The following is a 23,624-nucleotide window of genomic DNA, read 5'->3' as shown; positions in this document are numbered from 1 at the left end:
TGCTTTCGGTGCCTATAACTTAAGACAAATGTGTAACCTTCTCCCAACTGCAGTTAGTGCTGAGTCTACTTAAAAATCCAGTAACCTGAAGACTTTATGAATTTATTTTTACTTCACATTTTGTTTATTTTGTTTGGTATTTCTTTATGAACTTCATGGTAGTAGGTCTTGTCTTATATCAGAAGTGGAAACTAATATTTTCCTTTGATCACACTATACAGTAGAAAATTTTACTAGTTTGATGAATTTTTGTTATACTCTGCCTATAAAGACATAAGATGCTATCTGACATCCCTTGGTTAATTTAACTGTATTACTACCAATTAGCAAAAATGGCTGTCTCTACCTGGATTCTCTGACACATATCCATCAGCACATGGGATGCAATCAAAGCAGCATATGGGTTGCCCCTGGCGAATCCCCTTCCGGGTCCCTGGAGGACATACTTGTGTGCAGAATGAATCTGGACGCTAGCAAAGACAAAGATAGTAGATATTTTTAAAGCCTCAAAACTTTCCCACTTGTGAAATGGTGAAAGTTCTGGTTTGTAGTTCCATAGAGACATATGTCCTATTAATAAAAGGAATCAGCGCAGCATACTGAGCATACATAGCAGACAGAGCATGACAATATAGAGCGCCTAGAAAGAACTTGGGCTAAAGAATAATCTCTTGATTGACTCTGGAATTGCCAAACTAATTGCAGTGACAGTTCTTTGTCAAGATCACCAGATCTTGGTGATCAGGAGTGAACTGATGCCACATGGAATGCTGCAGATGGGACAGTTTGCTTAGTCCGTTCCTGTTAAAAAGAATTTAAAACTCCAAATTTTCCTAAAATCTGAAACATATTTCCTCTCAGCATAATCATCCCAACATAATGTTAAAATTAAAGATGTTTCATAAATGGTTAAAATAAAGTAAGTCAGTTCCAGGGAGAAAATTTAAAAGATATAACAGAATTTCATAAGAGGAATAGTCCAAAAATATTTTCTTTCTGAGTCAATTTATAAATTTTTGTGTCAAACAAAGATGGACCTATGGCTCCAAGCTCATATGTAGCAGAGGATGGCCTTGTTGGACATCAATAGGAGGATAGGGCCTTGGTCCTGGGAAGGTTCAATACTTCAGTGTAGGGGAATGCCAGGGTGGGGAGGTGGGAGTGGGTGAGTGGGTGGAAGACCACTCTCACAGAAGCAGGGGGAGGCAAGATGGGATGGGGGATTCTGGAGGAGAAACCGGGAAAGCAGATAACATTTGACATGTAAATAAAATATCAGATAAAAAAATTTTATGAGCACACAGAGGGGAGCAAGGCCCCTGACACATATATAGCAAATGTACAGCTAAGTCTCCATATGATTTCAACAACTGGAGCAGGGGCTGTCCCTAAAGCAGCAGCCTGTCTGTGGGATCTGTTCCCCAACAGGGTTACCTTGTCTGGCCTCAGTAGGAGAGGACATACCTGACACTACAGAGACTTGATGCTCCTGGGTTGGGGAAGATGAGGAGAGGAATCCTCTCAGAGGAGAAAGAGAAGGGGGATTGGGAGGGACTACATGAGGGGTACCTAGGGAAGCAGTTAAATAAATAATTTTTAAAAAGAAAAAAATTATGTTAAACACAACCCTCCTTTTATAACATATATTTTACAAAGATGTATACTTTGAAATAGTAAATAAAGGAGATATTCACAAATAAATTTATATCATATTCTAGGGATGGGAAAGTATTTCTTTTTTACTTAAAATTTTCATATAGTAGATTTTGATCGACTTTCTCTCTCTCTCTCTCTCTCTCTCTCTCTCTCTCTCTCTCTCTCTCTCATCTCTTCCTAGATCTTTCCCTTCTCCCTACCCATGTATGCTCATGTTCTTTCTCTCCCTTTCTTAAGAAAGGAAAAAACAAAAGCAAACAAAATATAGTAAGACAAAATAAATTCCAAAAGAAAAACAACTGTTCAAACACACACACACACACACACACACACACACACACGCACGCACGCACGCACGCACGCACGCACACACACAAATGGAATTCGTTTTGTATTAGTCAACTCTTTTTGGGATGGGACCTGCCCTAAAGTGTGGTTGATATATCCAGTAACATTCAATTGAAGAAAATTGATATTGTTTTTGCCAGCAATTGCAAATAGTATTTTTGTTAGTAGTGGACCTGGCACCTATATCCCTCTCCCAGTGATGGAATCTGACCTGGTCTGAACTCATAAAGCTCATATCATACACAGTCATGTACACTCCTCACCACTACATAAATAGAAAAATGAAGTGAAACAAAAAAGGTCAAAAATAACTATGGTCAGAGTTATTGAGAAGGAACACATTGAAACTAATGGTTAATACTAAAATCCAAGAAAATATTCCAGAAGTTAAAAATATAAGTCACGTTATATTTTTAAATATGTTTTAGTCAGGAAAACTGATTTGTATTTAAAATAATTTCTTAGATTTTAACATCTCATTGTTACCTTTAAAAATATGTAAACTTCTATAAATATAAAGAAAATAATATATCAGGTCAACTCACCCTTGATGATTCAGTGTTCCAAAATATTGTAGAATTTGTTGGAATAATGAGCTCAAACATGTCAGTTTTGAAGTTAAATCTCCCAACTGTCACAAAGGAAATTTCTCCACTATCATCTAATTGCCAGTTTAGGATATCATAGTGTCCAAACTTCAAATCTCCATTATCATCCAGAACTACCCACTTTTCCTCATGTGATTTAAATTTAATTTCCTTCATATAGTACATTAGCTAGAAAGCAACACAAAGTTAAAAAACAATAGAAGAAACCATTTGGTAAAAATTCAATGCTCTACAAATAATTTTATATAGAAAATCATCTCAAATACATATTTAATTGATGAAATTACAGTGATTGTTCTTGGTCTCTTTTTTTATGTACTATGACAACCTCTATCCACATGTGTAAAAGACACTTGAAACATGGTTGACAATATAGTGATGACTTTAAATGTAAATGTACACTGCATTATAAAATTTTCACTCTGAAGTTTCTTGCAAGGTGGTAGAAGGTCCTGTCAGAATAGGGAAAATGTGGGCATAGTTCTGATGCTTTCAACTGGAATCTGCATGTGAATCCTAATTGGTTCTTGATCAATTGATCAATAACGATTCTAGCTGCCTGTGGCTAGCAGAAGAGGTTGGATTTCCAAAATCCCATAGGCAGGCTAAAAGACAGAAGGAAAGAAAAATTCACAATGCTTTGAAGGGGGAAAGAGCCACCAGCCATGTGAGATCTCAGGTAGAGTGACCATTGGCCCCCTTCCCCAACAGGCAGAAAATTAGAAAGGCAACTAAGCTGAGGGCAGATTTAGGGTGCTGAGCAAGGGGAATGTAACTGGGCAACTAAGTAGAGGGCAGATTTAGAGATGTTGATCTAGGACTAAACTTAACTGAACAACTAAGCTGGGAACAGAATTGGAGGTGTTGAGCTGGGGATGAAGGTAAGGGCATGTTAGCTGTGGGAGACGTAGAAGTGCCCGAACATTTGATCTAGAAAGCATATTAAAAATAAGCTCTGTGTGTGTGTGTGTGTGTGTGTGTGTGTGTGTGTGTGTGTGTGTGTGCGTGTGTGTGTTTCATCCACAGATCCGAGGTGACTCCTGAGCCATGGCTGATAGCACAGGTCTGCCCAGAGCTTAAGGAGGGGTAGTAGAAACAGCATGCTACAGGGAAAAAGGAGACTTCAGACGAAAAACAACAGGAAAAGAAGAGATTTGGGAATTTATAGAGGAAAGGAAACCATATGTGAAAAGTGTAAGGAATAGAGATCAGTAAGGCACAAAAAACAAAAAACAACAACAACAAAAAAAAAAAACAAACAGTAAATCAAACACAGCTATGACCACGAAGTCACCATGGATGGAGGGAAGAAGCCCCCTCCAAAGCAAGGTAGGCTGAGAGGCATGTAACCCTAACCTGAGGAACTTCAAAAGTTGATCCCTCAGGGAGGAAGCTGTGGTGTGTCACTCAGTACATATACCCTTTTGTCCAAATAGCTCTAGTTGGAAATGTTCGTTGCAATGAGTCATTGGTCTGGTGCAAGGCCTTTGGTTTCTGCAACACCAGTGGAGTACAAGATGTGAAATTCATGTGAAACAATTAAAAAATATTGTGAACAAAATAAAAAAGCTCATTCTTACATCAGGTGGGTCAGTGGTGGAAAGGAAGTCCCCTTTGTCTCTCTGTCTCAGAAGCTCACACTATCTAACTACTATCTCAGGAGAAAACCTGTTGTTCAAAATGGAACCACCGTAGGGGGCTAAGATTAGGGAACAATGACATATGAAAAAGGCTCAACTTGCCCTATCACAGGTCCTGAGTGAGGGAAGGATGAAGGAGTCAGGTGTGTAGAGCACGGTAGCTGACACTGACAGATTAGGAAGCAGGAGCCACAGCATTGCTAGGAAGTGCATAGAGATAGGAAATGAGAAGTATGAGTCACGATCCTTCTGGATTTTTTACTGTGCCAGAGCTGACCCTGTGCCAGAGCTCTCTGTACCCAGACCCACCAGGAGAGCTGGTCTCACAGGAGTGCTGACACACAGGCTTACAGGAGGGTCAAGCCACTCTCAAAGAAAGCAAGACCAGCTAACACCAAAGATAAACAGATGGCAAGAGGCAAGTGCAAGAACTTAAGCAACAGAAACAAAGGCCACTTGGCATCATCAGAACCTAGTTTTCCTACCCTAGCAAGTCCTGAACACCCAACCACACTGGAAAAGAAAGATTCTGATTTGAAATAACATCTCAAGATAATGTTAGAGGACATTTATGTCCTTATAAATAATTCACTTAAAGAAATACAGGACAACAGAGGAAATAAGTAGAAGCCCTTAAAGGGGAAACACAAAAATCCCTTAAAGAAGTACAGGAAAACACAACCAAACAGGTGAAGGAATTGAATAAAACAATCCAAGATCAAAAAAAAGGAAATAGAAAACAATAAAGAAATCACAAAGAGAGACAACCCAAGAGATAGAAAACCTAAAAAAGGAATCAGGAGTCACAGATGAAAGCATCATCAACAGAATACAAGAGATTGAAGAGACAATCTCTGGGGCAGAAGATACCATGGAAAACATTAACACAATTGTCAAAGGAAATGCAAATCAGAAAAAGACCCTCAAGCAAAACACCTGCACAATGAGAAAATCAAACCTAAGTAAAATAAGTATAGAAGAGAGTAAAGATTCTGACCTTAAAGGGCCAGGAAATATCTCTAACAAAATGATCATCCCTAACCTAAAGAAAGAGATCCCATAAATATACAAGAAGTCTACAGAATTCCAAATAGAGGGAACCAAAAAAGAAATTCCTCCTATCACATAATAGTCAAAATACTAATTGCACAAAACAAAAAAAAAATAATACTAAAAGAAGTAAGGGGAAAGGATCAAGTAACATATAAAGGCAAACTTATCAGAATTAGACCAGACTTCTCAATAGAGACTATGGAAGGGGGAGGGGGTTTGGGAACGGGGAATACCCCAATAGAAGAAGAGGAAGGGGATAGGATAGGGGGTTTATGGCCGGGGAAACCAGGAAAGGAAATAACATTTGAAATGTAAATAAAAAATATCCAAGAAAAAAAAAAGAAAGCTAGAAGATCCTAGGCACATGTCATATAGACTATAAGAGAACAAAAATGCCAGCCCAGTCTACTATATCCAGGAAAACTCCAAGACAAGGAAGGAAACTACACTCTACAAAAAGCAATAAAGTAATCTCCATTCAAAAACGTCATAAGAAGATAGCCACAAAAACATAACAAAAACACCTCTAACAACAAAAATAATAGGACCACCTGCTTCCTGAGCTGATGCAGTCACACAGCTCACTGTACCCAGATCCCTTGGGGGAGAGAGCTGGACTCTCAGAAGTGCAGACAAAACTGAGAGCTCATGGGAGACAACCACTTCTACTCACATCCTGTCCCAAGCGGAAACTGCCTGGAGCACTCTGGACATAGGAACCTAGGAGCAGTCACGGAAAGGATGCGACTGGTTTCCACCTGCACTCAGAGCTGACACTGTGACACAGTTCTCTGTACACATATCCCACTGGAAGGAAGCCAGTCTCCAATAATGCTGACACACAGGCTTACAGGAGGGACAAGGCACTGCCAGAGACAGCAAGACCAGCCAACACCATAGATAATCAGGTGGCAAAAGGCAAGCACAGAAATATAAGCAACAGAAAAATATGACTAATTGGCATCATCAAAGCCAAGTTCTCACACCAAAACACATACTGAATATCCCAAAACACCAGAAAAGCAAGATTTGGATTTAAAAATCTCATCTTATTATGATGATAGAGGACTCTAAGAAGGACATTAAATAACTCCTTAAAGAACTGCAGGACAACCCAGGTAAACAAGTAGAAGTGCTTACAGAGGGAACAAAAAAGTTCCTTAAAAACTAACAGGAAAACATGACTAAACAGGGGAAGGAATTGAACAAAATCACCCAAAATCTAAAAATGGAGACAGAAATGATAACACACACACACACACACACACACACACACACACACACACAAAGGGGGGAAAACACTTGAGATAAAAACAACTAGAAAAGAGATCAGTAGGCATACACACAAGAAATACCAACAGAATACAAGAGATAGAAGAGAGAACCTCAGGGGCAGAAGATACCATAGAACAAATTGACAACACCATAAAAGAAAATGCAAAACACAAAAAGCTCCTAACCCAAAACATCCAGGAAGTCCAAGATACAATGAGAAGATCAAACATAACTATAATAGGTTTAGAAGAGAGTGACGATTCCCAACTTAAAGGGCCAGTAAATATCTTCAACAAAATTTCCCTAACCTAAAGAAAGAAATGCACATAAACATACAAGAAGTCTACAGAACTCCAAATAGATTGGACCAGAAGAGAAATTCCTCCTGTCATATAATAGTCAAAACACCAAATGCACAAAACAAAGAAAGAACACAAGAGTAAGGGGAAAAGGTCAAGTAACATATAAAGGCAGAACTATCAGAATTATACCAGACTTCGCACCAGAAACTATGAAAGTCAGAAGATCCTGGGCAGATGACATACAGACCTTAAGAGAACAAAAATGCCAGCCCAAGCTACTATATCCAGTACAACCCTCAATTAACATAGATGTAGAAACCAAGATATTCCATGACAAAACCAAATTTACACAGTATCTTTCTACAAATCCAGCCCTACAAAGGATAATAGATGGAAAACTAAAACACAGGGTAAACTATACACTGGAAAAAGCAAGAAAGTAATGTTCTTGCAACAAAACCAAATGAAGAATGACACACAAATATAATTCCACACTTAACAACAAAGATAACAGGAAGCTGCAATCATGTGCCTTAATATCTCTTAATATCAATGGACTCAATACCCCAATAAAAAGACAAAGACTAACAGACTGGAAACGTAAAGAGGACCCAGCATTTTGCTGCATACAGGAAACATACCTCAGAGACAAGACAGACACTAACTCAGAGTAAATGACTGGAAAACAACTTTCCAAGCAAATGGTCCAAAGAAACAAGCTGGAGTAGCCATTCTAATATCGAAGAAAATTGACTTTCAACCAAAACATATCAAAAAAGATAAGGAAGAATCATACTCATCAAAGGAAGAATCCAACAAGATGAACTCTAAATCCTAAATATCTATGCTTCAAATGCAAGGGTAACTACATTCATGAAAGAAACCTTACTAAAGTTCAAATTGCAGCCTGACAAAAATAATACTAGCAGATTTCAACAGTCCACTCATCAATGGTCAGATGATGGAAACAGAAATTAAACAGAGACATAGAGAAATTAGCAGAATTTATAAAACAAATGGACTTAACAGATATTTTATTTCATTCTAAAAAATAAAGGATATACCTTCTTCTCAGTACCTCATGGTACCTTCTCCAAAATTGACCACATAATTGGCAAAAAAAAAACAGGCCTCAAAAGATAAAAGAAGATACAAATAAACCCATGTGTCCTGTCAGATCACCATGGACTAAGGCTGGTCTTCATTAACAATAAAAACAACAGAAAGCCTGCATACACACGGAAGTTGAACAATGGTCTACTCAAGGAAAACTTGGTCAGGAAAGAAATGAATACAGAAATTAAAGATATTTTAGAATTTAATGAAAATGATGGCACACCATACTCAAAGTTATGGGAAACAATGAAAGCAGTACAAAGAAGAAAACTAATAGTGCCTCTCAAAAGAAACAGAAGAGAGCATGCATTAGCAGCTTAACAGCATACCGAATAGCTCTAGAAGAAAAAGAAACAAATACACTCAAGAGAAGGTTAATAGATGGAAAACTAAAACACAGGGTAAACTATACACTGGAAAAAGCAAGAAAGTAATGTCCTTGCAACAAAACCAAATGAAGAATGACACACAAATATAATTCCACACTTAACAACAAAGATAACAGGGGAATAACAATCGAACTATAAATAGGAAATACTCAAGTTAATAAAGATTAAAAAAAAACAAAAACAAAAAAAACAACACCAAAAAAAAAAAAGAAAGAAAAGAAATATTCAACATCCTTAGTCATGAGGGAAATGCAAATCAATACAACACTGAGATTCCACTTCACACCAGTCAGAAAGGCTAAGCTCAAAACTCAGGCAACAGCAGATGCTGGAGAGGATGTGGGGAAGAGGAACACTCCTCATTTGTTAGTGAGATTGCAAAATGGTACAACCTCTTTGTAAATCAGTCTGGAGGTTCCTCAGAAAATTGTACATTACACTACCTTAGGACTCAACTATACCTCTCCTGGGCATATACCCAAAAGTTGCTCCAACATACAACAAAGACACATGTTCCCCTATGTTCATAGTATCCTTATTTATAGTAGTCAGAAGCTGAAAAGAACCCAGATGCCCTCAACAGAGGAATGGATACAGAAAATGTGGTACATCTACAGAATAGAATACTACTACTCAGCTATCAAAAACAATGACTGAATGAAATTCATAGGCATATGGATTGAACTTGAAAATATCCTGAGTGAGGTAACCCAATCAGAGAAAAACATACATGGCATGCATTCACTGATAAGTAGATATTAGCCCAAAAGCTGGAATTACCCAAGATGCAATGCATGAAATTGAAATTCAAGAAGGGTGACCAATGTGTTGATGCTTCACTCCTTCTTAAACAGGGGAACAAAAATATCCCTAGAAGGTTATAGGGAGGGGAAGTTTAGAACAGAGAGTGAAGGGAAGGCCACTCAGATCGTGTCCCACACTTGGCCCATATATATACAACCACCAAAACTAGATAAGATGGATGAAGCTAAGAAGTGCATGCTGACAGGAACCAGATATAGATCTCTCCTGAGAGACACATCCATAACATGTCAAATACAGAGGTGAATGCTAGCAGCAAACCACTGAACTGGCAACCAAACCCCAGTTGGAGGAATTGCAGAAGGGACTGAAAGAACTGAAGGGGCTCACAACCCCATAAGAACAACAATGCCAACCAACCAGAGCATTCAGGGACTAATCCACTACCCAAACTCTATACATGGACTGACCCATGGCTCTAACTACATATGTGGCAAAGGATGGCCCTGCTGGGCACATATGGAAGGAGAATCCCTTGGTCCTGCCATTGTTAGACCCCCAGTGTAGGGGGATTTTCAGGGGGGAGCAATAAGGAGGGGTGGATGGGGAGGGGAACACCTTATAGAAGGGGAGGAGGAGGGGTTAGGGAGCTCATGAACAGGAAACCGGGAAAGGTAATAACATTTGAAATGCAAATAAGAAATATCCAATTTAAAAAATGGAAAAAAGAAAGGAAGGAAGGAAGGAAGGAAGGAAGGAAGGAAGGAAGGAAGGAAAAAGAAAAAATATTCAGTTAATTGTCCTTTTAAGTATGGATGCATGTGCTGTGTTTAATTTTGTGACTATTTGCACACATGTGCCATGAGCTATTCCCCTTTCTTTCTTTCTTCCTGTCTGTCTGTCTTCCTATCTATCTGTCTTTCATTTGCTTTTGTTTGTTTGTTCATTTTTAGCAAGGTTTCTTTGTGCATCCCTCACCTTTCTGAACTAGTCTGGGCTTGAGCTCAGAGATTCACTTGTCTCTGCCTGAGTGGTGCTTGTTACCAATACCCAGCTAATTACTTTTTTTCTGTTAATTTAAGTTATTGTAAGACCACATGTTATCTTATTTAAGTCAAAGAGATAGAGTTACTAATGTGTTTCACTTTGACATTTTGTGCACGTCCAATCATATTTACCTGGTTATCTTCTCTTGTTCCTCTTCCCAATTTTCTACCAATTTTCTATTTTGATGTCGTGTGTGTGTGTGTGTGTGTGTGTGTGTGTGTGTGTGTGTGTGTGTGTGTGTTTGTGTGTGTGAAAAAAAGAGAGGGGGGAGAGAGAGAGAGACAGGTCCAATGAGTATTATTAGGGCTGTTTATAAGATAAGTAAGACTTTGTTTACAGAAGCATGTACACATTACACTGATGGATTACTGAAGAATCAGCCTCTTTTCCCTAGCAACCATAAGCAGTTTATACATCCCTCAGAGGGGGATAAGGAGGGCATTGTACAGCTTTGTGCAAATAATATATTAATTAAAAAGTTAAAATTTAAAAATTATCTACTTTGAGCCAGGAAGTCAGCCTTCTATACCTCTCTCCACAGACCCATCTCATAGTTTCCATGTTTTGTTTGTGTTGTGTGAGTGTCTTCTAATTTTGTTTCAGAATCCTCTCATTAACAGGGCTATTGATGAAGACTTTGTTCTCAGTACCACTAGCAAGGACAATGTCCACTGTTGTAATAGCAATAAAATAAACCCAGGAAAGATCTAGAAATATTATATGACAATGATTACAGCCCAGTGACCCATCATCTTTGGTTATCAAACTAAAAACAGAAAAGCTACTAAGAAGTATGCTGTAAGTTAAAATCAATATTTAAGGCAGGTGTGAAAATTGTAATTGAGTAAGAGATTAAAAAGTAGACAGATGTCTACAATGACATCATGAAATTCATAGGCAAGTAGATAGAACTAGGAAATATCATCATAAGTGTGGTAAAACAATCACAAAAACACACATGGTATGTACTCACTTATAAGTGGATATTAGCCCAAAAGATTAAATTACCCAAGATACAAGCCTCAGACCCCATGAAGCTCAAGAAAAAGGACGACCAAAGGGCAGATGCTTCAGTCCTTCTTAAAAGAGGGAACAAAAATATTCATGGGAGGAGATATGGAGACAAAGTTTGGAGCAGAGACTATAGGAATGGCCATTCAGAGCCTGAGTCACCTTGGTATCCACCACCAAACCCAGACAATATTGCAGATGCCAAGAAGTGCATGCTGACAGGAGCCTGATATAGCTATTTCCTGAGAGGCTCTGCCAGAGCATGACAAATACAGAAGCGAATTCTAGCAGCCAGCCATTGAACTGAGAATGCGGTCCCCATTGGAGGAGTTAGAGAAATGATTGAAGGAGCTGAAGGAGCTTGCAACCCCATAAGAAAAACAATACCAACCAACCAGAACTCCCAGGGACTAAACCACTACTCAAAGTGTACACGTGACAGATCCATGGTTCCGGCTCCATATGTAGCAGAGGATGGCCTCCTTGTTGTGCACCAATGGGAGGAGAAGCCCTTGGTCCTGTCAAGGCTGGAACCCTCAGTGTAGGGGAATGTCAGGGCAGAGATTCAGGAAGCGGTGGGTGGTTGGGAAGTGGGAACACCCTCATAGAGAAGGGGGAGGCAGGATAGAATAGGAGGTTTACAGACAGGAAACTAGATAATATTTGAAATGTAAATAAAAAATATCCAATTAAAATAAAGGAATTAGTCTATAAGAAAAAAAACAAGGGGTTGGGGATTTAGCTCAGTGGTAGAGTGCTTGCCTAGCAAGCGCAAGGCCCTGGGTTCTGTCCCCAGCTCTGGAAAAAAAAAAAAAACAAACAAATACAGGGCCTCAAATATTACCAACAAGGTAATTATTATTTCCCAATCAAAACAGCAACTTCATACAAAAAATATTGTCATACTACTATAATTAAGTTGTTGAAGTTAGTATTACCAGATGAGAGATATTTATATAATGTGCCTTCCCTTTTTTTTAAGATAGCATTTTATGTAGCCCATGCTAGTCACTATGTACCTGAGGATGACGTTAAACTTCTGGTGCTCCTGCCCCCTACTCCTGAGTGCTAAAATAATAGGGATGAACCACATGCCCATATTTTTGTGTGGTCTATGGGTTCAAAGCCAGGGCTTTGTGTGTGCTAGAAAAGTACTCTGTCAACTGAGCTATGGCTCCAGCACGTCATATGCCTTCTGAGAGGCAGAATTTGAAAAGATACAGTATTAATTTTGTGTTATTTGTGCTAGAAATGCATAAACTCAACCAAATAATAAAAAATAAACAAAGCCAAATTAAAAACACTGTAAAAATCGCTGACCAATCCTGATCAAAATTATCAAATTCAAGAAAAAAAAAGGAAAAAAAAAAACCTCAAAGTACTGAATAGTGAGATTTAAAGCAGGAGGTAAGCCATTGAGAGTCAAAGTAAAGGGAAATTCAAAGTTCCCAGTCACCGTGACCTCTGTTGGATTAATAGAGTTATATAAAGACAAAATGATGATGGTCAGGCAAGGAAGAAGTAACAAGTCAGAGATACCAAGTGGACCTCCTATAGAGTGGCCAGGACCAGAGCAGGATTCCCAAGCTCATTTTTCCAGGTAAGGGGGAGAATCTTGGGTGAGACATTGTTGGCAAGACCAGACTGTAAGACCACCCAGGCTGCTCTAAACCAAAACGAATTGCTTAACATCAGACCGAGAATAGGAGGCACAGAAGTCTCCCAAGGAATATCACAGAATCTTCACCCCAGGAAGACACATTCTTACCTACACACTGCATAAAGATTCCGTCTTCTACTCCCCTTCAAGCTACATAAAACCACATGACTGAAATATGGCTATGTGAATGCAAGAAGAATTATATATAATTTCCAAAAATGGTCTTCATGTCTTTTTACTTCTTGTGGTTTAAAATATGGGCATGGCATGTTGAACCCAAGTAATCATGCTAGACTACAAAGTGATGTACAATTTTGTGGATAGGAACAGGCAAAATAGAAGAAACTGGAGTCTTTTTTCCACTTATTTAGTCCTAGATGTTTACCTTTAGCTTTTATTTATGTTTTTAAAAATCAGCTTATCTAGTAAAGGGACTGCTTTTGGGAGGGATATATATTCTATTTATAGCAAACCTAATAATTCTGTTAATAAATGAGGGCTTAAAACACACATTCATGAAAAACAGGCAATTTATTTTAAGTGGTCATGCAAGGAAATTGTGTCTATCAAATACAAAGGAAATGGCTTTAATGGCTATTTGTATAATACATATGAATGCCATGCTATATCATGAAGTAAAACAACTTACCTGCCAGAAGTCAAAGGTGGGTATATATGCACATGCATTATTTGTACCAAATGGTCCATATCCTTCTTGACATCTGCTGAGGAGATCCAGAGCATGAGCTATAGCATACACAGCTTGTTTAACATTGTTTGTGATTCTTAGCTGAGTCATATCCAGATAAGTATTTTTCAGATCCTCCAGCTTCTCCTCTCCAGTGCAGAGCTGATCAGACATGTCATATAATCTGTCTTCTTTTCCAGTCATATTCACTCTATGGTCCACATTGTAAGGCACACTGCTGTTGGGCCAGGTACAGTTAAAAGCAGTTTGCCAGAATTCAATGGTCAAGACATCATTTGGATCCTTACTAGGGTGTATATCATAAAGAAATTCTTTTAGTCCAGGTATAGTAGTTCTTGGTAATGCAAATCCAATACTTCCACCAAAATAGGGAAAATACTCAGGCTTTGCAATGAGAGCTGAGGTAATCCAGGCTTCACTGGCTATCCATGTCCTGTCAGTTACATTATGATGAATCAATTCCAACACAAAGGGGCTGAGGTCAATGTCAGAAGTGTAAAGCACAATGACTTTTGCAGTGGAATTCTTTACTGCATTAATAGCTTTTTGCATTTTCTCATTGGAGTAGACTTTTGGAATGGTTTCAGAGAAAGCAACGCAGAGGTTTGCACTCTCCATTTTTTCCTTAAAAGTTTTTACTCCATATTTTCCATAATCATCATCAGCTGCAACAGCACCTACCCAGACCCAACCAAAGTGTTTGATAAGATTCACCATGGCCTCAGACTGGATCTTATCACTGGGTACTACACGAAGATAAGATGGAAACTGGAATTTGTCACTAAGAATTGAACAGGAAGACGTATAGCCCACCTAAAATTGAAAATATGTATAGTTATTAGAAAGCTAGAACCAAATCTTAAATTACAGCTTTCTGAATATTCTGAGATGGATAGAGATGAATAGTTCTCCGTTTCCTCGCATTTTTCCATGGAAAATAACTTTCTACTCTTACTCAACAAGTGGGAACTGCTGATGGAAGGTCTTTGGTGTGTGCCATCAACCCCAAGTGGGTTAAGGCAGCCAACAATTGATAAAATTCAAAGGATTACTCCATGGATGGCCTTGACAGAGAGATCATTTGCTTTTCCCTTTATCCTTCCTAGAAATATGGTGACGCCCCTGAGTTACAACATTCAGACTCTTCATCACTTCGACCTCTCATGTGCAACAATGATGGAATGAGTCTACTCCCTGTCCATTTGACAGCACTAATTTCTCTCATCTACACTATCTCACTCCTCTCCCATCTCAGGCAGTTTTGTTCTTTTCTTTTTTTAATTTTTCCTTTATTTATTTCATTCTGGAGGGCTTCTGCATGAGTAGATGCTAAAACTTAGATTAACAAAAGTACTTCAAACCTCAGTCTCAGCAATTTTCTACAAGATTCCTCAACACTCTCATTTTATAGACCCAGAAGTATGCACAGGATTGAGTCTTTTTCTGTAATTTGCTCAGTAATCCTTACATGCATTTCTCATCATTAGGGCTTGATAATGGAACTTAGGCATTTCCGCATCTTAAGTCTCCACATCACTCATTCACTTTACTATGTTACTAATGCATCACTGTCAGTAGGGTCTTCTCTATTACAATTCCACAACTCCACAGCTGTCAATTCCTTCATGAAGTCAATTTACTCCCTTGTTCTCTTTCTTAGTCTTTCATTTGATTCTTAATCCTTTGGCTAACATCTATCCTCGTCTTTAGAATCATACAACCAGCAACAGCGTAGAAGCTATCTACAGGAAAGAACATTTCTGAAGAAGCAAAGACAGGGCTAAGGTAATCGATTCGTGGAAAAAGTGCTACTTGCCATACAAACCTGATGACTTAAGTTCATTCCCCAAAATCTATGTAAAAAAAAAGGTGCTGTGTCATGTGTCTCAGCACTTCTGTAGCAAGATGGAAGTCAGAGAGAGAATTGGCCATAAGCTCATGGGACACTTAGCCTGCAGTATACTAGACAGCATCAGTAACAAGGAAAACCCTGCCTCAACTAAGTGAAAGGCAAAAAATTACTGTAAATTTGTCCTCTAAACCTCCATATTTATGCCATGGCAGACATGTATGTATATGGTTGCACATGTAAAGCTTGTAAAGTTGTTTCAGCTTTTGATAATATCCATAATGGTATCATTTTGTGAAACTCCCAGACTCATTTTAGATTGTGAGTATGATGACTCGGGTCATGATTAATAAGTATCAACAGAGATAAAAATCAAAACATATGCCTTGTTTCAGCTATTGATCAACACCAACTGTTTATCCAGTACTGTGGAGCATGGTGACCAGCAAGAAGTATATAATTATTGCATTACAACTCAGTTAATGCAAGCCAAACGCTCTGGATCAAGCAATCTGAAAGCACTTCTAATTAAGTCTCAGATCTCATGGCTGGAGTTTGGTTATACAGTGTTACTAAGAACAATATCCCAGGGGAAGGGGAGTTAGGGGGTTTATGGATGGGAAACCAGGAAATGGGATATTTGAAATATAAACAAAAAATATCCAATAAAAAAAAAGAACTCCATCCCACCCATCCTAGGCTTGGTCATACAGTACCACTAAGAAGACCATCCCACCCATCCTAGGCTTAGTTATACAGTGTCATTAAGAACACCATCCCACCCATCCTAGGCTTGGTCATACAGTACCACTAAGAACACCATCCCACCCATCCTAGGCTTGGTCATACAGTACCACTAAGAACACCATCCCACCCATCCTAGGCTTGGTCATACAGTACCACTAAGAACACCATCCCACCCATCCTAGGCTTAGTTATACAGTGTCATTAAGAACACCATCCCACCCATCCTAGGCTTCATCATACAGTACCACTAAGAAGACCATCCCACCCATCCTAGGCTTAGTTATACAGTGTCATTAAGAACACCATCCCACCCATCCTAGGCTTGGTCATACAGTACCACTAAGAACACCATCCCACCCATCCTAGGCTTGGTCATACAGTACCACTAAGAACACCATCCCACCCATCCTAGGCTTGGTCATACAGTACCACTAAGAACACCATCCCACCCATCCTAGGCTTGGTCATACAGTACCACTAAGAACACCATCCCACCCATCCTAGGCTTGGTCATACAGTACCACTAAGAACACCATCCCACCCATCCTAGGCTTGGTCATACAGTACCACTAAGAACACCATCCCACCCATCCTAGGCTTGGTTATACAGTGTCATTAAGAACACCATCCCACCCATCCTAGGCTTGGTCATACAGTACCACTAAGAACACCATCCCACCCATCCTAGGCTTAGTTATACAGTGTCATTAAGAACACCATCCCACCCATCCTAGGCTTGGTCATACAGTACCACTAAGAACACCATCCCACCCATCCTAGGCTTGGTCATACAGTACCACTAAGAACACCATCCCACCCATCCTAGGCTTGGTCATACAGTACCACTAAGAACACCATCCCACCCATCCTAGGCTTGGTCATACAGTACCACTAAGAACACCACCCCACCCATCCTAGGCTATCTTATAGCTTATCTCAATTTCTTCTGCCTTTCTTATTTTCAACAATTACCAAACACTGTATTTTTTAATAATTTTATTTAGTTTTTGAGGCAGGGCTTCTTTGTATAAGCCTAGTTTCTGGAAACTAGCTCTGTAAAACAGAATAGCCTCTAAGTCAGAAATCTGTGTGTCTCTGCTTCCTGAGTGCTGGTATTAAATGTGTGTGCCACCATTTTTATGTGTGTGTGTTTGCATGAGTTTATGGCACTGCCTGCATAAGGAAGCCCATGAAAGCCAAAGGGGGGGGGGGGAACTGGAGTTTCAGATGATTGTGAACTATCCTATCAGTTCTGGGGACTGAAAGTGAGTCTTCTGCAAGAACAAGTACTCTTAGCCTCTTAGCCATCTCTCCTGCCCCCATTTCTATTTCTTTACAAGTAAGTATTCAGCACAATATCCTGACATACCTGAGGCATGTAATACAACCCCAGAATTCTTGAAGCAGCAACTGACAAGGATGATCCCCCTGCTCCAACCATTGCTGCCAGAGTTGATCCAGTGCTGTTTCTAAAATTGGGTTTGAATTCTTCCTGCCCTGTAAGAAACACCAAAGATGATTCCATTGCTTTGGAGATGGTATAGCAGGAATCAAAGATCTGATAACCCAGAGTGTGGTTGGGCAAAATGTCTTTCCTCGCATTAATCTCCTTGATGGTGTGGATCATGGTTTTCATCCAGCGGAAACCCCGAAAGTTAAACCTGGAAAGGAAAAGCTTTTGTGAGGCACTGGTTATTGAGGTGGGGGCTCTTCAGGGAAGGAGCTTCAGTTAAGTGAGGGATTACAGCTTCCTGTTGCAGCAACAGCAGGTATCAGAGTTGGCTGCATGCATCAATTTTTCACAAATGGCAATACAAGCTTAAACTATTCAAGTGAATCATATTCACTATCGATTAGTAATCTTGGGAAGCAACCTTTGGATACTTTTTTTTTTACCATATATCTGTTATATGCTGTGATTTTCTCAAATGGTGAATTATCTCTCCTCTAGTCAAAATGCTCTTCACCAGCAGATACACAACAGTCCCTTTAAACATATTTTCTCCATTCACTGGGAGTCCTTGGGGGCTATACAATTCTTCTCCTTACTTTGACCTATGCTGTTCTGAACATTAATTATAGTTATAGAAATCCTAAAATACATTGAGCCACTTAGAGCAGGAGTAGAGTAAAGCATTAAAGCATTACAAGATTATGTGTAATACAGCTGCAATTGCATGACCCCCCTCTGAGATTTTAGCTTTAATATTGAGGAATATTTATTGGTTCTCACCTATAAACAGAAACATGATGCATTAGGCTTTTAATTCTCTAGACATTAAAAATCAATATTACAGTTCAATATCACATTTTTGTCAATTCCCCCTATATTTGTCAACTATTCTATTTTCTTCTTTCTCTCTTCAACATTAAAGCACATTTTAACTTACTAAAGACAAGTACCCCAATATGCCTTAAAATTAAAATTTATTATGCCTTAAAATTTTCTATAGATATTTAACTTTGTCGTCTGTTCAGTAAATCTTTTTATTAAATATCCAACAACAGGACACTGGAGAGATGACTCAATATTTAAGAATACTTGTTGCCAAAAGCTCGAATTACCCAAGATGCAATGCACAGACCACAGGAAGCTCAAGAAAAAGGATGACGAAAATGCAGATGCTCCCACTCCTTCTTAAAAGGGGGAAAAATGGTTGCTGCTGCTGCAGAGAGCCCGTGGGCAGCACCCCACGAGCAAACTTGAGCCCCGGGACCACAGGTAAGACCAACTTCTCTGCTGCAAGAAAGCTGCCTGGTGAGCTTGGGACACAGGGAAGCAGAATTCCTCTAGGACCAGGCACGTTCTGTGTTTGCCGGAAGTCCCACACCCGCGGATCCCGGCCCGCAGCAGCTCTCTGCCCCCAGACCCTGTGAGAGAGAGACCCAACCGCCTGGTCAGGTGGGCACTCCTGAGGCTGCAGAGCGGAAGAGACCACCAACACTGCTCACCCCTGCCCACATCCCTGGCCCAAGAGGAAACTGTATAAGGCCTCTGGGCTCCCATGGGGGAGGGCCCAGGAGCGGCAGGACCCCAGCCTGAGACACCATCAGAACCTGAAGGAAACAGACCGGATAAACAGTTCTCTGCACCCAAATCCCGTGGGAGGGAGAGCTGAACCTTCAGAGAGGCAGACAAGCCTGGGAAACCAGAAGAGACTGCTCTCTGCACACACATCTCGGACGCCAGAGGAAAAAGCCAAAGACCATCTGGAACCCTGGTGCACTGAAGCTCCCAGAAACGGCGGCACAAGTCTTCCTGGTTGCTGCCGCTGCAGAGAGCCCGTGAGCAGCACCCCACGAGCGAACTTGAGCCTCGGGACCACAGGTAAGACCAACTTTTCTGCTGCAAAAAGCTGCCTGGTGAACTCAAGACACAGGCCCAGAGGAACAGCTGAAGACCTGTAGAGAGGAAAAACTCCACGCCCGAAAACAGAACACTCTGTCCCCATAACTGACTGAAAGAGAGGAAAACAGGTCTACAGCACTCCTGACACACAGGCTTATAGGACAGTCTAGCCACTGTCAGAAATAGCAGAACAAAGTAACACTAGAGATAATCTGATGGCGAGAGGCAAGCGCAGGAACACAAGCAACAGAAACCAAGACTACATGGCACCATCGGAGCCCAATTCTCCAATCAAAACAAACAAGGAATATCCAAACACACCAGAAAAGCAAGATCTAGTTTCAAAATCATTTTTGATCATGATGCTGGAGGACTTCAAGAAAGACGTGAAGAACTCCCTTAGAGAACAAGTAGAAACCTACAGAGAGGAATCGCAAAAATGCCTGAAAGAATCGCAAAAATCCCTGAAAGAATTCCAGGAAAACATAAATAAACAAGTAGAAGCCCATAGAGAAGAGACACAAAAATCCCTGAAAGAATTCCAGGAAAACATAAATAAACAAGTAGAAGCCCATAGAGAGGAGACACAAAAATCCCTGAAAGAATTCCAGGAAAACACAATCAAACAGTTGAAGGAATTAAAAATGGAAATAGAAGCAATCAAGAAAGAACACATGGAAACAACCCTGGATATAGAAAACCAAAAGAAGAGACAAGGAGCTGTAGATACAAGCTTCACCAACAGAATACAAGAGATGGAAGAGAGAATGTCAGGAGCAGAAGATTCCATAGAAATCATTGACTCAACTGTCAAAGATAATGTAAAGCAGAAAAAGCTACTGGTCCAAAACATACAGGAAATCCAGGACTCAATGAGAAGATCAAACCTAAGGATAATAGGTATAGAAGAGAGTGAAGAATCCCAGCTCAAAGGACCAGTAAATATCTTCAACAAAATCATAGAAGAAAACTTCCCTAACCTAAAAAAAGAGATACCCATAGACATACAAGAAGCCTACAGAACTCCAAATAGATTGGACCAGAAAAGAAACACCTCCTGTCACATAATTGTCAAAACACCAAACGCACAAAATAAAGAAAGAATATTAAAATCAGTAAGGGAAAAAGGTCAAGTAACATATAAAGGCAGACCTATCAGAATCACACCAGACTTCTCGCCAGAAACTATGAAGGCCAGAAGATCCTGGACTGATGTCATATAGACCCTAAGAGAACACAAATGCCACCCCAGGTTACTGTATCCAGCAAAACTCTCAATTAACATTGATGGAGAAACCAAGATATTCCATGACAAAACCAAATTTACACAATATCTTTCTACAAATCCAGCACTACAAAGGATAATAAATGGTAAAGCCCAACATAAGGAGGCAAGCTATACCCTAGAATAAGCAAGAAACTAATCGTCTTGGCAACAAAACAAAGAGAATGAAAGCACACAAACATAACCTCACATCCAAATATGAATATAACGGGAAGCAATAATCACTATTCCTTAATATCTCTCAATATCAATGGCCTCAACTCCCCAATAAAAAGACATAGATTAACAAACTGGATACGCAACGAGGACCCTGCATTCTGCTGCCTACAGGAAACACACCTCAGAGACAAAGACAGACACTACCTCAGAGTGAAAGGCTGGAAAACAACTTTCCAAGCAAATGGCCAGAAGAAGCAAGCTGGAGTAGCCATTCTAATATCAAATAAAATCAATTTCCAACTAAAAGTCATCAAAAAAGATAAGGAAGGACACTTCATATTCATCAAAGGAAAAATCCACCAAGATGAACTCTCAATCCTAAATATCTATGCCCCAAATACAAGGGCACCTACATACGTAAAAGAAACCTTACTAAAGCTCAAAACACACATTGCACCTCACACAATAATAGTGGGAGATTTCAACACCCCACTCTCATCAATGGACAGATCATGGAAACAGAAATTAAACAGTGATGTCGACAGACTAAGAGAAGTCATGAGCCAAATGGACTTAACGGATATTTATAGAACATTCTATCCTAAAGCAAAAGGATATACCTTCTTCTCAGCTCCTCATGGTACTTTCTCCAAAACTGACCATATAATTGGTCAAAAAACGGGCCTCAACAGGTACAGAAAGATAGAAATAATCCCATGCGTGCTATCGGACCACCACGGCCTAAAACTGCTCTTCAATAACAATAAGGGAAGAATGCCCACATATACGTGGAAATTGAACAATGCTCTACTCAATGATAACCTGGTCAAGGAAGAAATAAAGAAAGAAATAAAAAACTTTTTAGAATTTAATGAAAATGAAGATACAACATACCCAAACTTATGGGACACAATGAAAGCTGTGCTAAGAGGAAAACTCATAGCGCTAAGTGCCTGCAGAAAGAAACAGGAAAGAGCATATGTCAGCAGCTTGACAGCACACCTAAAAGCTCTAGAACAAAAAGAAGCAAATACACCCAGGAGGAGTAGAAGGCAGGAAATAATCAAACTCAGAGCTGAAATCAACCAAGTAGAAACAAAAAGGACCATAGAAAGAATCAACAGAACCAAAAGTTGGTTCTTTGAGAAAATCAACAAGATAGATAAACGCTTCGCCAGACTAACGAGAGGACACAGAGAGTGCGTCCAAATTAACAAAATCAGAAATGAAAAGGGAGACATAACAACAGATTCAGAGGAAATTCAAAAAATCATCAGATCTTACTATAAAAACCTATATTCAACAAAACTTGAAAATCTTCAGGAAATGGACAATTTCCTAGACAGATACCAGGTATCGAAGTTAAATCAGGAACAGATAATCCAGTTAAACAACCCCATAACTCCTAAGGAAATAGAAGCAGTCATTAAAGGTCTCCCAACCAAAAAGAGCCCAGGTCCAGACGGGTTTAGTGCAGAATTCTATCAAACCTTCATAGAAGACCTCATACCAATATTATCCAAACTATTCCACAAAATTGAAACAGATGGAGCACTAACGAATTCCTTCTACGAAGCCACAATTACTCTTATACCTAAACCACACAAAGACACAACAAAGAAAGAGAACTTCACACCAATTTCCCTTATGAATATCGACGCAAAAATACTCAATAAAATTCTGGCAAACCGAATCCAAGAGCACATCAAAACAATCATCCACCATGATCAAGTAGGCTTCATCCCAGGCATGCAGGGATGGTTTAATATAAGGAAAACCATCAACGTGATCCATTATATAAACAAACTGAAAGAACAGAACCACATGATCATTTCATTAGATGCTGAGAAAGCATTTGACAAAATTCAACACCCCTTCATGATAAAAGTCCTGGAAAGAATAGGAATTCAAGGCCCATACCTAAACATAGTAAAAGCCATATACAGCAAACCAGTTGCTAATATTAAACTAAATGGAGAGAAACTTGAAGCAATCCCACTAAAATCAGGGACTAGACAAGGCTGCCCACTCTCTCCCTACTTATTCAATATAGTTCTTGAAGTTCTAGCCAGAGCAATTAGACAACAAAAGGAGATCAAGGGGATACAGATCGGAAAAGAAGAAGTCAAAATATCACTATTTGCAGATGACATGATAGTATATTTAAGTGATCCCAAAAGTTCCACCAGAGAACTACTAAAGCTGATAAACAACTTCAGCAAAGTGGCTGGGTATAAAATTAACTCAAATAAATCAGTTGCCTTCCTCTATACAAAAGAGAAACAAGCCGAGAAAGAAATTAGGGAAACGACACCCTTCATAATAGACCCAAATAATATAAAGTACTCGGTGTGACTTTAACCAAGCAAGTAAAAGATCTGTACAATAAGAACTTCAAGACACTGAGGAAAGAAATTGAAGAAGACCTCAGAAGATGGAAAGATCTCCCATGCTCATGGATTGGCAGGATTAATATAGTAAAAATGGCCATTTTACCAAAAGCAATCTACAGAGTCAATGCAATCCCCATCAAAATACCAATCCAATTCTTCAAAGACTTAGACAGAACAATTTGCAAATTCATCTGGAATAACAAAAAACCCAGGATAGCTAAAGCTATCCTCAACAATAAAAGGACTTCAGGGGGAATCACTATCCC

General features: G+C 39.4%; 1 protein-coding gene across 3 annotated transcripts in view; it reads right to left on the bottom strand.

Annotated features, from left to right (window-relative positions):
- The window catches only part of Vom2r44 (vomeronasal 2 receptor 44), a 42,566-nt gene that overhangs the window by 6,236 nt on the left and 12,706 nt on the right, over positions 1-23,624 (bottom strand). For 2 of the 3 annotated variants that reach the window (NM_001415021.1, XM_006232438.5), the window contains 4 exons: positions 17,542-17,833; positions 13,517-14,389; positions 2,550-2,780; positions 347-470 (listed from right to left, as the gene is read on the bottom strand). In NM_001415021.1, coding sequence (NP_001401950.1) covers positions 347-470; positions 2,550-2,780; positions 13,517-14,389; positions 17,542-17,833 — 1,520 coding nt within the window. The remainder of the gene's footprint in view (positions 1-346; positions 471-2,549; positions 2,781-13,516; positions 14,390-17,541; positions 17,834-23,624) is intronic. The other variant, XM_017590655.3, reaches the window with a different exon arrangement.

The sequence above is a fragment of the Rattus norvegicus genome, chromosome 2 (genome assembly GCF_036323735.1).
Source record: "Rattus norvegicus strain BN/NHsdMcwi chromosome 2, GRCr8, whole genome shotgun sequence".
Lineage (NCBI taxonomy): Eukaryota > Metazoa > Chordata > Mammalia > Rodentia > Muridae > Rattus > Rattus norvegicus.
The sequence above is the reverse complement of the archived record's forward strand: the minus strand, read 5'-3'. Positions and strand labels throughout refer to the sequence as shown.